This window comes from Lactuca sativa, chromosome 2 (genome assembly GCF_002870075.4).
Source record: "Lactuca sativa cultivar Salinas chromosome 2, Lsat_Salinas_v11, whole genome shotgun sequence".
NCBI classification, from domain to species: Eukaryota; Viridiplantae; Streptophyta; class Magnoliopsida; order Asterales; family Asteraceae; genus Lactuca; species Lactuca sativa.
The window spans coordinates 174,021,634-174,036,679 of NC_056624.2; the positions used below are offsets into that span (position 1 = coordinate 174,021,634).

The 15,046-nt window shown below is 35.3% G+C and overlaps 1 protein-coding gene and 1 non-coding gene across 2 annotated transcripts; both read left to right on the top strand.

The window, feature by feature from the left end:
- The first annotated feature begins 2,985 nt into the window (after window positions 1–2,985).
- LOC111900218 (uncharacterized) lies at window positions 2,986–4,650 on the top strand. Its single transcript, XM_023896091.3, has 4 exons — window positions 2,986–3,381; window positions 3,490–3,762; window positions 3,864–4,001; window positions 4,397–4,650. Exons 1-3 carry the CDS (start codon window positions 3,231–3,233, stop codon window positions 3,983–3,985), a joined length of 546 nt encoding a protein of 181 aa, XP_023751859.1. The 5' UTR covers window positions 2,986–3,230; the 3' UTR covers window positions 3,986–4,001; window positions 4,397–4,650.
- Window positions 4,651–5,369: 719 nt separating this feature from the next.
- Window positions 5,370–5,443, top strand: TRNAT-AGU (transfer RNA threonine (anticodon AGU)). The gene has a single exon. It is a non-coding gene; the product is annotated as a tRNA-Thr (tRNA).
- The last annotated feature ends 9,603 nt before the right edge of the window (window positions 5,444–15,046 follow it).

Here is a 15,046-nt window from a genome sequence, read left to right on the forward strand (position 1 = left end):
CGGTGCGGTTATTCACCAAATCCTCACCACTAACCGCAAATGCGGTTAATCCATTTTCAAAACCGCATGGTGCGGTTAAGCGGTTATTTTTGCGGTGCGGTTTTGTTTTTTCTGTATTGCGGTTATTAACCGCATGGATTTGGTGCGATTATTTTGTATGGTTTTTAACCACAATTTAAAGCTCAAATAGTTTTAAGAGTTCAAACATATTAATTGTAATAATAAAAAAAACCATAAGGTATAAGACAATTAACTATTTAACTTAAACCACAAACAACTAATATCTTAAAAACGTCAAATCAATAGTAATTAACAATAAATATTTTAAAATTGTTTAGTTTCATCATTTTTCAAAGTTAAACATAAGAAAAAACCAACACTTTTGTTTTCTATTATTTTTCTATTTTTCATTCATGAAACTTGTCTTATTTTTAATATTTAATAAACTAATAATTGATAAAAAAAATTGTATATAATATATGCGGTGCGGTGCGGTTTTTGAAAACTAATAACCGCACTGCAAATTTGTGGTTTTTGAAAAACATAAAACCTCACCATCGGTTTTTATTGCGGTTGCGGTTTTTCGGTTGTGGTTTATGCGGTTTTTGCGGTTAATTTTAGTTGCGGTGCGGTTTTTGCTCACCCTTATTTAGGTATGATACTCCAATATGATAGTTTGATCATCTTGACGTACAATTCAATTTATATCCCTGTTTGGAATAATTCACATATTTGGAAAGCAAAAAACTATATCTATTTGATGCCAAGCATTACCACCCATACATAAAGCCTGATGAAGGAATCAACCGAGACACGAGGTTTGATATAAGGTGCAATACCATAACCTAGTGGTGAATACGTCTCTATCATAAACCATAATTTTGTTAGATTGCTTACATATGTAGTGACTCGTGAATGAAACATCCAAAAAGTAATTCGTTTAGCTTCTTGTATCAAATATCGGTTATATATTATTATAGCATGTTATTTGAATATGAGGTATGTAAGAAGGAATGAGTAGCTAGTTTTTGGCTTTGATTTTTAGTATCTAGTTTTACACTTTTGAGAACTAAAAACAATTTTGCAAGACACTTATATACAGTTAAAAATTACAACTTTCAATATCCTAAAAAATAAGTTTAAGGGGTAGTATAACTTTTTCCCCGCGTAATATATAATTAGATTTTTTATTAAACTATTGTGCTTTAAAGTATTATGTTATTATAATTTTATTCAAAATTCTGTTTCTATAATTTTATTTTATTTTTTTCTTTATTAAAGCATTTTATTTTAAAAGTACAATGCTAATATGCTATAATTGGATGGTTGTTTTCAAAGTATACACAATCATATCATTATACTTTCTATGCGCAATGCATTAAAATGAAAAAACAAACACAATCACACACATAGAGAAGGGATACAACACTTTACGGAATTAAAGTAGGATATTGTATAAGTTTATCCATCTATTCAGGAACCTATATTAGGCTTCATAGCCGAACAGCATGTAATTCATAACCAAAATTAGTATACTAAACTAATGCTTTAATGCCAATATCTTACGTTTTATTCCTAAATCCAAAAAGAGACAATTTTAACTACTTAGCCATTGATAAACTTGAATTAGAGCATTTAAGTGACTCATGGTTATATGGACAAAATACATTTAAAAAAATTCATCATATTTATACCATGGACACACCTTATCATATGTTTTTAGACAAAAGTTAGGACATGTTTGATATGCATCTAAGTAAGACATTTTTGGCTGACTCAGGAAGAGATGTAATGATGACTGACTCACAAAGGAATAAAGGTTTTCCAGCACTACCCTTAAAAACTCGGTGCACAGCAAATCAAAATAAGGCAATAGGAATCGAAACTATGACCTTAGGTTTACAAAGTCATATCTTTTCAGCTATGCTAGAAGGGTTTTTAGTTATATTTACTCAAATACTTTATATAATGTGTTTATTATTATTATTATTATTATTATTATTATTATTATTATTATATTGCATAAAACGAATAGCACATCAGGGTAAAATAGTCATTTTGCATCGGTCAGCACGTTCAGTCAGATATAAAATCAAACAGTATGATTTCTTACTCAGTCAGAATTTCTTACTCAGACAGACATTTCTCAGTCAGCATTTTTTCAATCAGCAACTATCAAACGAGGCCTTAGATTATATAATAAGATAAACATGTCTAGATTCAAATTGAAATAACCGTAAACTTGCATAATGTTTACTTGTTTTGTTGTTGCAACTAGAGAGAAGTAATAACTAACTAAGTTTTGAAAAATAAAAAAATAATTGAAAATTGAAATAACTCTAAATAAACGTGCTTAAATGCTTGATGCTTACTCGTTTCATTTTTGCAGGCGGAGAGTAAAGTCACCGAATTAAAGATATAGAAAATATTCAACAAAAGACTTTATTTCAAGTTTCAACAATAACCATAATATATTAACACTAATCAAATAAACTTAATTGTTGATTTTTAAAGTTTTCATCACATTCACTATAAATAAATGAAATTTGAAATAACTATATACACTTAAACCTAAATGTTTACTTGTTTCATTGTGAGATATGAGGGTATGAGAGATGTCGTCAGAGGGTAGGAGAGAGTCGGAGAGGTTACCACTCACCAGATGCTATAGGTGGGTGACCGTCCGTTTGCTTTTGCTGTGCCCGATGTTCGACAGAAAATCCGAAGTTCGACAGAAGGCAAAAGGCGGGATGGGCTTCAACTCCTGTTTGTTTATTTATTTTTTTTATTTTATTTATTTATTTATTTATTTTTGTGTGGCTCCCATAAAACAAATGAGAATGTAGTGGGCTAAGGTATTGAGCTTGTTTTTTTGGACTACTAAACCACTTTGGGCTACTTAAATGACAAAGAGTTAAAGTAGCCAAGTCTTTTTTTTTTTTTTTTTTTTTTTTTTTTTTTTTTTTTTTTTTTGGGTGATATCAATGTAGAATTTTTTTTCTGAAAATATTATACTACTCTGAAAATTTTGAAAGGTAGCCTATGGTCCGGCCATGAGAGCTTCTAACTTTAGCTAGTAATTAAATTTTAAGCTAAAGACATCGTATATCTTATATTTAGGATAAGCACAAGTTACCCCCTTCAGGAAACAGATTGTTCATTTGAATCCCTTAAAACCTGTTAGTCTGTTAAGATTGCTTTTGTTCCACCAGTTTACCAATTTTATCACCATGAAGAGGAAGGAGATACAACGAAAGCTTCATGATTCCTTGATTAACATGCTCTATACTCCACCTTCACCACCACCTCATGAGAACAAATATGATCAACAAACCCACGATTTAGCCCGGGAAATCGCCAATTCAGATCATCATCGTATTAGTGGGTTTAAGTTTTGATTTTATTTCGTTTATGTGAACTCAAATTGAAGCTAGTTTCTGAGAAATCTGCCTATACACTTGACACTCTGAATTTGCGAAAACTGTATAGATACAGATGAATTGGAGAGAGAAGCGGAAACGAACTTCTCAGTGTCAAGCGAGGAAGATGATGAATTAGGGTCTGAAAAGCTCACAAGAGCTCAGAGGAAAAGACTTCGAAGAAAGAAACTCAAAGAAGCTGCTTCCCACCGCAGACAGATTATCGGACCGGAGTTGCCTCCTACAGGCGATGATCAAATAAATGATGAAGTTAGTAACGTTCACCAACAGTCGGAAGGTGTTCGACGAAATGTCACAGAGCGATCGGAGAGCGGAAATAATCGTAAGACCTCTGAATCCCTGTTCAGCTTCATCCAATTCTTCGCGAATTTAACATCTTAAATATATGGTAACAAGCTATTTGGTCTGGCTTTGGTTATTCAGGAGAAGATGCGGTTTCCTCCATTAAAGTAAAACACAGAAGGATGTCTAAGAAAAAGGCAAGAGGACAACCCAAAGACACCTCCATAGATCCCTCCCATGAAACTACAAGTCCTGGTGACTAAGATTAAGGCTTTACAAGTAAGTTTGTTCTCCATTATTCATCATACTTTTATGCCTAATACCTCCATTTCTAGTTTTGAATAGATGGACTTTGAGATTCAAAGCTGTATATTTATTCATTTATGCCTTCTACCTCCATTTTCTGCTGCTCGTATCTTCTCACGAGACAAATTAAGATGTTAGTGGATGGTTTCGTGAGTTGCACTTTTAATCCTTAAATATTACGATTGTACCATGATCGTCTAGTTTCAATGGAGCTAGAACACTATGTTATTTAACATTTTGAAACAATGGTATGATGAATGGTTATTATGAAACAATGTTATGAGCGCATGCTATATTTTGTTATGTGTTAATCGAATTGACCCCCCAAAAGTACCAATCAACTTATTTATTGGAACCCCTGATTGAAGATTGACGAGCTGAAAAGGAAGAATGAAGAAGATGATTATGTAAGAGAGAGAAAGAGAGATGTGTAATCTGAAAAGGGTTTTAACATAAAATGACAGAAATACCCTTGCAAGGCACGTGGGGCACTGGGGCACTTAAACAGTCGTCGAGAACAAACGGCTAACATCTCCAAAGACAATTCATGTTATTTACTCTACTAATTATTTGTAAAATTACCAATTTATCGGTTAGTAATCATATGAAATTATTGATAAAATATTGATATTTTTCAACTATATAAAATTGTATAGTTTTTTTTATAAACGGATGCTCGCATTTAATCCAAGAAAATGTCAGTTGATTCATGTTTAATATCCCATTGGTTTAGTCTTAAATTGTTAATCAATGCGATTGTTTTATTTTGGGGCAATAAGATAATCTTTTAGTCCATTCATGTAGTAAATCCAACTAATGCTGTGAAAATCGTGATCTTGATCATAGGATCTTAAGTATGAAAAACGAGCCGAATCGTATACAAATTATATTTGAGGTAGGATCATAGAATCGAGATCCGATCTGATCCTATCTCCTCTTGATTTTTTTTTTTTTGAAAAAAATGAATTTACCGCTTTATGTCTTTTATTATTTATCAGTTTACCTTTTATCTTTTTGTGTTGTGAATTCTGACTATTTTTTTAAAGTTTTTATAGTTTTTGAACGAAAAACTAAATGTTTGAGATATTTTCATGTTTTAAAATTATAAGTTAAAACTATGTTTTATTTTATGGGATCTTAAGATCTCAATCACAATCTTGCAAATTTTGGATCTCTGTATTGATTTTAAAAACCTTTATTCTATCTAAACTTTTTGGTATCCATTTCTTATTGATTTTAAAAACCTTTATTCTATCTAAACTTTTTGGTATCCGCTTGGAAGGTGAAGTTTTATCATGTTTGTAGAAGTTGAATAGCAGAGTGTAGCAAATTCAACAAGTAGCTCTCGTAGCTCAGTTGGTTAGAGCACCCGTTTAGTAAGCGGGAGGTCTTGAGTTCGACTCTCAACGAGAGCATTTTTTTTACGCCGCAAGTTCTTAAACATTGGGCTTTAAATTAGATTTTAGAGAATCTGCCCACTTATGATTCTCGCAACTGTTGTTTTATTAGACTACATTATTAACGTACCATTCTTAATTTCTTTTACTGTTTTTGGAATATTTAATTGAACGTAGAAAATAAAAAATGTATATGGCTACAAGTAAGTCAGTTGGCTATGATATTCTCATATACATTTATTTATTACTCTCTTGCATACACATACGGTATAGTAGTTTGATAGGTTGGTCATGAGTCTTTATTGATGCAACTAAAATAGCAAAATAGTCAACCTTGGTGTTTGGTGTTTGAAATATAAATCTGTACTTATTAATGTATGAATTTTTTAAAGGTGATGTAGATCGATCATTTTCTTGCAGTTGATCTGTTGGCACTTGTTTCTTAATTGTATCTTCCTTCTCCTACAATAACTTATTTGATTACATTTTTTTACCTCGACTATTTTCATATTGATCAATTTTTAACACATTTTTTACATAAGATAATTTAGACATAAACAACATAGACTCGAGCATGCTATCTTATACATAGCGTATTGAAACATTAGCGTCTATTATTTATGGATAAATGAGAACACAACATAAAACTCAATTTTAGACATACATAACTTTCAAAAATTTTATTTCTTAGGAGTTTTTGTGGCCCATCTTTGATGCGAGAATTTTATTATTTAGGCACCTGGTTTTGAATTTTCTAATAAATTACTATATTTTCCGTTTTAATATTAGACAAAATTGCAAAAATGGTTCATGTGGTATGCATGTTTTTGGGGGTTTTAGTCAAAATCATGACTTTTTTGGATTGGTGGTCCATTTGAGGTAGTTTCTTTGCGTTTTTGGTCCCTTAATAAACTGAAAAGACTATTATGCTTTTTTGATATATTTTTTTATATTTTTTTTATTTAATTTAAATGAAAAGGCCCACTTCTCTCCCTCTCTCTCTCTCTCTCTCTCTCTCTCTCTCTCTCTCTCTCTCTCTCTCTCTCTCTCTCTCTCTCTCTCTCTAGGCTTGCTGGAAAAACGAAGCCAAAGAGTGGAGGCAGCCACCACACCACCTGCTAGCCTCCCGTCGGCCACTAAATGCCACCGTAAATCCCACAACTCCGCCACCTTCCATTCTTTAACCGGAAAACGAGCAGGAAGAAGATACACCACCCCACTGTCACCACCTTCTCCCCAACGTAAACAACCATCCCAACTCCACTCAACTTCCGGAGCAACCGCCAACCACCAAACCACCTCCTTTCCCTCCCCCTCTCATTCTCGTTCGTTACCGACAGAAGAGAAACAAGGCAGCAAGGTCACCACCTCATTGCCACCGTGAGACTTTCCGACCCACCATTACCGAGCTGCTGCTGCTGAGTTACTTCATCCACCACCTGCCACCCCTCATCGACGCAACCCACCACCATTGTTATTGTTGTCAAAATCTTCTCCTCGGATCAATTTCCACCTTCCTCGTCCCTCTCCCTGAGTTTATGCTAGAAAAAACAAACGAACAACATAACGGAATTGCCACTGTGCGCCACCCATCACCACCGCTGCCATTTTTTTCTTTTTTGAGTTGCTTCCACCGTGAAGACTCCGATCATCCATCACATTCCCCCACTGTGAGAGCTACATCCAGTTCTTCATTTTTTGGGTTTGGAAGCATACAAGATTTCTTGATTGGATTTATATAAAAATTGTACAATGTGTATAAATCTGGGAATACGAGGTGTGTGTGTGTGTGAGAGAGAGAGAGAGAGAGAGAGAGAGAGAGAGACTTTTATATTTAATATTAATAACAATTTTAAAAAGTGAAAAAAATATAAAAACTAAATTCATTAAGGGTATAATAGTCTTTTTAGTTTAGACAGGGACCAAAACTACAAGCAAATTAGCTTAAAAGGACCATCAATCCAAAAAAAAGTCGTGGTTTGGATTAAAACCCCAAAAAAATGCATACCACAGGGACCATTTTTGCAATTTTTTCTTAATATTATTTTGTTTTAACTGTAAATCAAGATTTTCATATTTCAAATGATTAGTGAGTTACTTAATTTCAGTAATTACCCATCAATTTTACTTTTTGCTGATTTCATAATATTTACCAAATTTATATACTCCCTATCATGTACACATTGGAATATGTAATATATACTCCTTATCCTCTGGCATCACCTACATGTTTTCTAAGGAAATTGTAATATATCTCTTGTGTGTTGGTTAGGGGTGAGCAAAAACCGCACCGCAACTAAAATTAACTGCAAAATCCGTATAAACCGCAACCGCAATAAAAACCGATTGTGAAGTTTTCTGTTTTTCAAAAACCGCAAATTTGCGGTGCGGTGCTGTTATTAGTTTTTAAAAACCGCAAAAAAAAAAAAAAAAACTGCACCGCACCGCATATATTATATACAATTTTTTTTTTATTAATTATTAATATATTAAATATTAGAAATAAGACAAGTTTCATGAATGAAAGATTAATAAAATACTAGAACACAAAAGTATGGTTTTTTATTATGTTTAACTTTGAAAAATGATGAAATTAGACAATTTTAAGAAATTTATTGTTAATTACTATTGATTTGACGTTTTCAATATATTAATTGTTTGTGATTTAAGTTAATTGTCTTATACATTATGGTTTTTTTTATTATTACAAGTAACATGTTTGAACTCTTAAAACAGTTTGAGCTCTAAATTGTGGTTAAAAACCACACAAATAACCACGCCAAATCAATGCGGTTAATAACCGCAACACAAGAAAAACAAAACCGCACCGCAAAAATAACCGCACCAAGCGGTTTTGAAAATGGATTAACCGCATTTGCGGTTAGTGGTGAGGTTTTGACTAATAACCGCACCGAACCGCACTGCGCTCACCCCTAGTTGTGTGATTTGGCATTGTGTGTATTAGCATCTTTACTAGTCGCTACTTTATAACCTCAAAAAAACATTGAATGTACATCAAAAGTCATCTCGAAATTAATTAAAATTTTATTTTTGAAATTTCAACTGCTTGAGTTTACATCGAAATATTCGTCTTAGCGCTAAGTATGAGAGGATATACTGGTGTAAAAAGATGTCTCAAGTTCCTAAGCATCACCTCCATGTTTTTTGAGGAAATTGTAATTTATATATGTTAGTTGTGTGACTACGCATTGTGTGGATTAGCAGCTTTATGAGTCTCTCATTTAGAACCTTAAAATTTGGCGATATCATAGTGGGCGGTAGGTTTAACACCTGCAACTCTAGACTAGAAGTTTTAACCTTGAAGTAAAATTCCTTGTGAAATATATTCATTTTAAAATTAAAATATATTAAAATAAATGATATATAGTGTTTAAATTTATTCAATTTAAGAATAACTAAACTAAAATTTTAATTTATTATCAGATGAAAGTTGAATTTTAAAGCTTTGAGATTGAGAATTAAGGAATGACAAATCTAGTCACTTTTCCTAATCCTTCCACAAATTAGCCAAGAATTAAAAAAAAAAAAAAAAATCCAATTTTAGCCAATGAAATCGCAAGTGGCCTTGCCCTGCATGTGATTTCAGTAAATAGGCTGCTATTTTGTAGCCCAGCAACCCAAGATATATAAGTCTAAAAAAATTAGCCTTACTTTTCAGTTTCAAGGGTTGAAAAATTAATCTCATGGCTTGATATCCATTAACAATGTTGTTAATGGTTTGTATTTTATCATATTACTAATCTGTAGTGTCAAAGTCTGGTTTTTGAAAAAATTTAGAGCAAAATCACAGATGGCATAGTAATCTACGAATGCATAGGTTTTTTTAATGTTAGGGGCCACCACCTGGTCTTTCATACATATGTCAGAGTTCATCACCCGGTCTTCCATGCAAGTATCACTAATACATAATATAGTGAGAAGATTTACATTGCCAACAAAGTCCACAGCTAACAGCTCTCACATCCAACGAACGGGTGCTAAAAACCTCCTACTAAAACCACACAATACAAACCATATGTTTATTTTCTAAAACTAGAAATTACCAAAAGTCAACGCATGTCAAAGTCAAAGTCAACACTCAACATCACTAACAACTACTTCCTACGTCGTGACGAGCCCTTGGTCACGTCGTGGCCAATGAACTCAGCCTCGAACCAAAACTCTAGATTCAAGCAACTCTGTCGCGATCAAAAAACACCGTCATGTTTGTGATGGCCATTCCTTTACGACGTGACCCAGCCTGTCCAAAACAATCGGGAAAACACCTCATTACATCGTGACCACCATATGGTCACGTCGTGACTACCACATAATGGGACAACTTAAGGCATTCAACTCTAAATCCTTTGATCCATCCATTCCAACTTTCCAGAGGGCCTTCTTACTTCAAAATCATCCTACAAATCGATTCTGGAAAACCATCCACTCTTCCCATTTGACTCGTCATATCGTGGCATCCCTATGGTCACATCGTGACACCCGGTTTTCCCTAAAAACCATGCTTTTGACTCCTTAATGCCCCAAACCAATCCATTCTGGAAAATGAGTGTTACATATAGTACCCAAAGAACATAACTCGCAATTGGATTAGGAAAAGTCACAAGGTTACTGAAGCATTAACAGTTAAATTCGTTTAGTTCCTTTCCGTCATTACCATCGTTTCAGTAATGACTAAAGAAGATGAATGTATTCCGACCCTAGTTATCATAAAAAATCGTGTACAACTAAGATAAAAGCTATGAAGTAAGTTACTCGGTTCATAGAACTAATTCCAAATGCAGCATCCGACTGGAGTCAATAAATTGAAGGGAATAACAATCGAAGCGATTGAAAAAAGTATCGCAGTCGTCGTTAAGACTAAACATCATGTAGCTAGAGGTACTACTTGTTATGATAAGATTATATCACATTAGAACATAAAGGAAGGTATCTTCCATGTTAGAGTCTGACTCAAAGAGAAATGAGTCTAGTCATTGCATCATGCGATTGAAGGTCATCAGAGCGTGACCATTCGGTTTGTTATGGTAGTTGGAGTAAAGACCTTATCTTGGATTAAGTCTATTCTATAAGGAGTAGGAGTATCCAGTGAGTAGCTCGAAGGATAGGACTAAAGATCCAACAGGAAATGAAGAGCGGGTGCAAGGTTGAGCACTAACAGCAATTAAAAAGTCCAAGAGTTTGATACTCATTTAGAAACACATAGGAGTTACGGTTATTACCTACAATGGAAATGTAACGTGCGGAATCATTATACAAACCTTGTTTTGCTGATGATTCCGATATGTAATCATCCTAAGGGGGGGGGGGGGGGGTAATTGTAGCACCCACAAGATAGGGCTAGATGATTAAAGTATATAAGGGTAATCATGTTGGATTAAGTGTCTAAGCTCATTACTATAATCGGTATAAACTTGAATTGATAGTAGCACAGTCCTTTTGGGTGACACTCAAACCTAGAAATTGGACAAGATAATTTTGGAAAAAGAGAGATTGATTTATTATTTGAGTAATAAATTGAAATAAATGATTTATTAATGTATTATGAAAATAATTTATTAATTATAAATCATATTATTTAATTAATAATTAATCAGAAATTAATTGGAATTAATTTTGAGATTAATTAGATTAACTAAAAGTGCAGGGTTTGTTTGGTTAATTATTGGAAGTTGAGGAAAGAAGCCCATGGGCCTAATTGGATGAAGTAGACAACAATCACTTGGGCAAGACTAAAGAATTTTCGTCCAAGCCCCTTGGATGATGGAAATGGGCTGCTTGGTCACCAAACAAAGGGTTTTAGGGTTTCCTCCTTAAACCCTAACTTTGACACCAAGCTACCTCAACTATATAAAGAGTCATAGCCTTCACAAATTCGGTATTCCTTCTGTTAAGAATCTTAGGACGAATTTCTTCTCCTCTCTCCTCTCATCCTCTTGCTTGTGTTGGTTTGATTAGATTAGAGGCACAACAATTGTGGTGCTTGCTTCCTAAGGATCAAGAAGAAGGTGTTCATTGTTTTTTACAACAATAACAATCAAGGTATACATTTATAACCCTAATTTGGTATTTCCGAAAATAGCCTAGTGTTCTTATAGTTCTTGATTTGTGTTCATAGTTATATGTTCAATAGAAAAAACATATATCTTTATTAGGGTTGCATGCACACTGAAGGGTTTAAGTTTATAGTTTTGCATAAAACCCACCAGTGGTATCAGAGCGTATGGTTTGTTTTCTGTTGAAATGTTATAATTGTTGAACTTGAAAAAGGAGAAGAGAAACAAAATCGTCATTCTGTTCCGCCACCACGACGTGGTGACTTGCGAATTCGTTCGACCACGACGTGGTGGGCGATCAGATCCATAAAAATTGGATTTTTTTGCTTATCTCATGAGTTGATTAAGATAATTATCTTAAATAATGTTTTAATTATGTAAAATTGAATAATTATCTAAGTAATTAGATGTCCTTATCTTGAACTCATGATTGGTTTATTTTTAAATTAAACTTAATTTCTTAATTTTTGAAATTTAAAATATAAATCCTAGTATTTAGAGAAGTTTAAAACACACCTTATATTATATATAAAATTAAATGTTCATTAATACTATATGTATGCGACTAAGTTAGTCAAACCGCTAGTACACCTCATTCATGAAGCTAGTCTATAAGGGGGTATAAGGAAACTTTAACATCCATAAAATTCATGAAAATTTTAAACTTTTAAAACAACCCATAAAATCATCATTGATTACAAATAGTTTTCAAAATAGGTTTAATATCAGAGTTTTCCCAAAAACATAAAATCAAAACTCAAGGAGGTGCACGATCACACCTTCGCCTTCCCGCGATCCTCTGAGGTACCTGAAACATAATCCAAAAATATAAGCCCAAAGCTTAGTAAGTTCCCCCAAAATACCAATACACATACAAATAGAACATATACAATAACAACATGCAATGGGTCCACAACTAACAGACTGGATTACCCCTAAGACCACAACATAAGTCTGGCTTGCCCTTGGCCCACAACTTATGTCTGGCATGCTCCCTGAGCCCACAACAAAAGTTTGGCTTGTCGCTTGGTCTCACAGATTATGTCTGGCTTGCTCCTGGCCTGATCGGTCTTCAGACTAAATACTACTAAGCCCTCAGTACGAGGTTGGTATGCCCTTCTCGGCCCTTAGATAGTATCTGCAATGCTCATGAGCCCTCAATATGAGTCTGACATGCCCTCCCCGACCCTCAACTCATATCTAGTTTGCTCCAGGTATGTTGGCTTCAGAACGGAGCAGTACAACCTCAACCCAACCCACACAATATGTAGACATATAACAAATAATATCATATACAGATAAACAGAGAGTAGCATAGGTAGTCCTACAGATATACCAGACTAGCGTATCAAAACTAGCATGTATATCTATTTCATATTCAACATATCAACAATATCAGGTTATCAAACCAATGGGCCAACCTCGGCTCCTTGGACCTGTAAGTACAGTGAGGAAAACTCACATCACAAGCTGAACAAAACTGATAAGGCCCGAATCCGAATCTCAGCTCTCTAGTCAATACTTACATCCATCAAGTGACCAATTCCATCAAAATCCCAACAATACCCAAAATACCCTCAAAAGTCAAACTTGGTCAAACATGATCAAACTCAGAGTCAACTGGTCAAAGTCCATAAACCCACTGAGTCAACCTAGCCGAGTCAACCCAACCGAGTTAACTCAACATGGGTTGCTCCATGCGCGTACACGGGGTGTACTCTGAAGGTACGCTCAACATACACAAGGCTTCGCAGAGAACCACCATCGGGGTGGCTGACCTGGTACGCGGGGAGTACACCAGGCTACACGGGACGTACCCTCGCATAGCCAACTTCTTCATTAAGTGCTTAATGGCTTTAGCACTTGAACTCAAACTTCAGATCCAAGGTCTAGAGGCATACTAGGGTCATAAAGTTCCCAACTTTATGATTTTTCAAATCCAAAAAGTCCTTAATGCAAGGTCTTAATCCATTAAGACCTTCTACAAGAAACATGGAGCCCAACTATCTAAAGGGACCTCATTTTTATGGCTTAGGACACTTCCTAGGGTCTAAAGCGACATCCCAAATCGTCCAAAACCAAACATGCATAAGAATGGGAATTTTGAGACAAGAATAACAACATAAAGCTTCCAAAATGAGATCCAAGAAAACAAAGCATCAAGGTGAAGACTTTTTACCTTTTGGAGCTTCCCAAGGAGGTAATGATCCAAGATCCACAAGCTTGCTTCAACTTCTAAGCTCCTTGATGCAACTCCTTCTTCTTTATGCACACCAAGAACACACTTTTAGCTAAAAAAAACACTCTTAAAGGACTAGGGTTTGCCAAAAACAAATCAAAGGGCTTTGGAGGCTGAAAAGGTGGGGGTAAATGAGCCATATGGATGCTTAAATACCCCTCAACCCCTAAAACCTTGGGTTTCATTCGTACATGAGTACGCCCAGCGTACTAAGGCACGCCCTAGTACGCTTAGTGTACTCACATGTACGCTTAGTGTACACATCCTGCATCAAAATTACAATCTTGCAACTAGGGCTTCTCATGGCTACTTCCTTCAAATCCAAGGACCAAAATGACATAATTTAAAACCAAGGGATGGATTTGAAAATACCTGAAAACTGGGGTGTTACAACTCTCCCCACTTGAACTAGACGTCATCCTCGAAGTCTGTTGCAGAGAACAAATTTAGATAGTACTCCTGCATCTCAGCCTCCGACTCTTAGGTACACTCAGAGCCCCTCCAGTGCTGCCATCGTACCTTTACCAATTGTACTTCCTTGTTATGCAAAATATTTACCTTCCTTTCCAGAATAGCTACCAGCCTCTCCACATAGTTTAGACGCTCATCAACCTGAATATCATCCAAAGAAACCATTGCATCCTCATCTAATACGCACTTTTGCAGCTGTGAAACATGGAAAGTGCTGTGAATCTGACTGAGCTCCTCGGGAAGATCAAATATGTAGGCAACCTTTCCAAACCTAACAATAACCCAAAATGGACCAATATATCGGGGACCTAATTTCCCCCTCTTCCTGAAGCGAATCACACCTTTCCAAGGTTAGACTTTCAGTAACACCATGTCGCCGACCTGAAATTCAAACTTGAATCGGCGCCGGTCGACATAGCTCTTCTGCCGACTCTGAGCAGTCTGCAATCTCTACCTGATTTGTTGAATAATCTCTGTAGTCTGAAGGACTACCTCGGTCCGCCCCATAACCTTGTGACCAACCTCTCCCCAACAAACTGGGGTACGACATCTCCTCCCATACAAAAGCTCAAAACGCGGAGCACCAATGCTGGAGTGAAAACTGTTGTTGTAGGAGAACTCCAAAATAGGTAGGTAGGAGTCCCATCTCCCACCAAATCGATCACTCTGGTCGTTGGTCTGCAGATGATAAGTTGTGCTAAAGTGCAACCTCGTGCCTAGTTCCTCATGGAACTTCTGCCAAAAACGTGAGGTGAGCCGAACATCACAGTCTAAAAAAATGGATAACGGATCCCCATGGCAAGCAACGATATCGCGATTATAACGATCGGCCAACTT

What these genes read in the sequence shown, in the direction of transcription:
- LOC111900218 (XM_023896091.3), top strand. Translation starts at nt 3,231, where the DNA reads ATGAAGAGGAAGGAGATACAACGAAAGCTTCATGATTCCTTGATTAAC. An exon ending in TTCAGATCATCATCGTATTA is followed by an intron (nt 3,382 to 3,489) that starts GTGGGTTTAAGT and finishes AAAACTGTATAG; the next exon opens with ATACAGATGAATTGGAGAGA. An exon ending in ATCGGAGAGCGGAAATAATC is followed by an intron (nt 3,763 to 3,863) that starts GTAAGACCTCTG and finishes TTGGTTATTCAG; the next exon opens with GAGAAGATGCGGTTTCCTCC.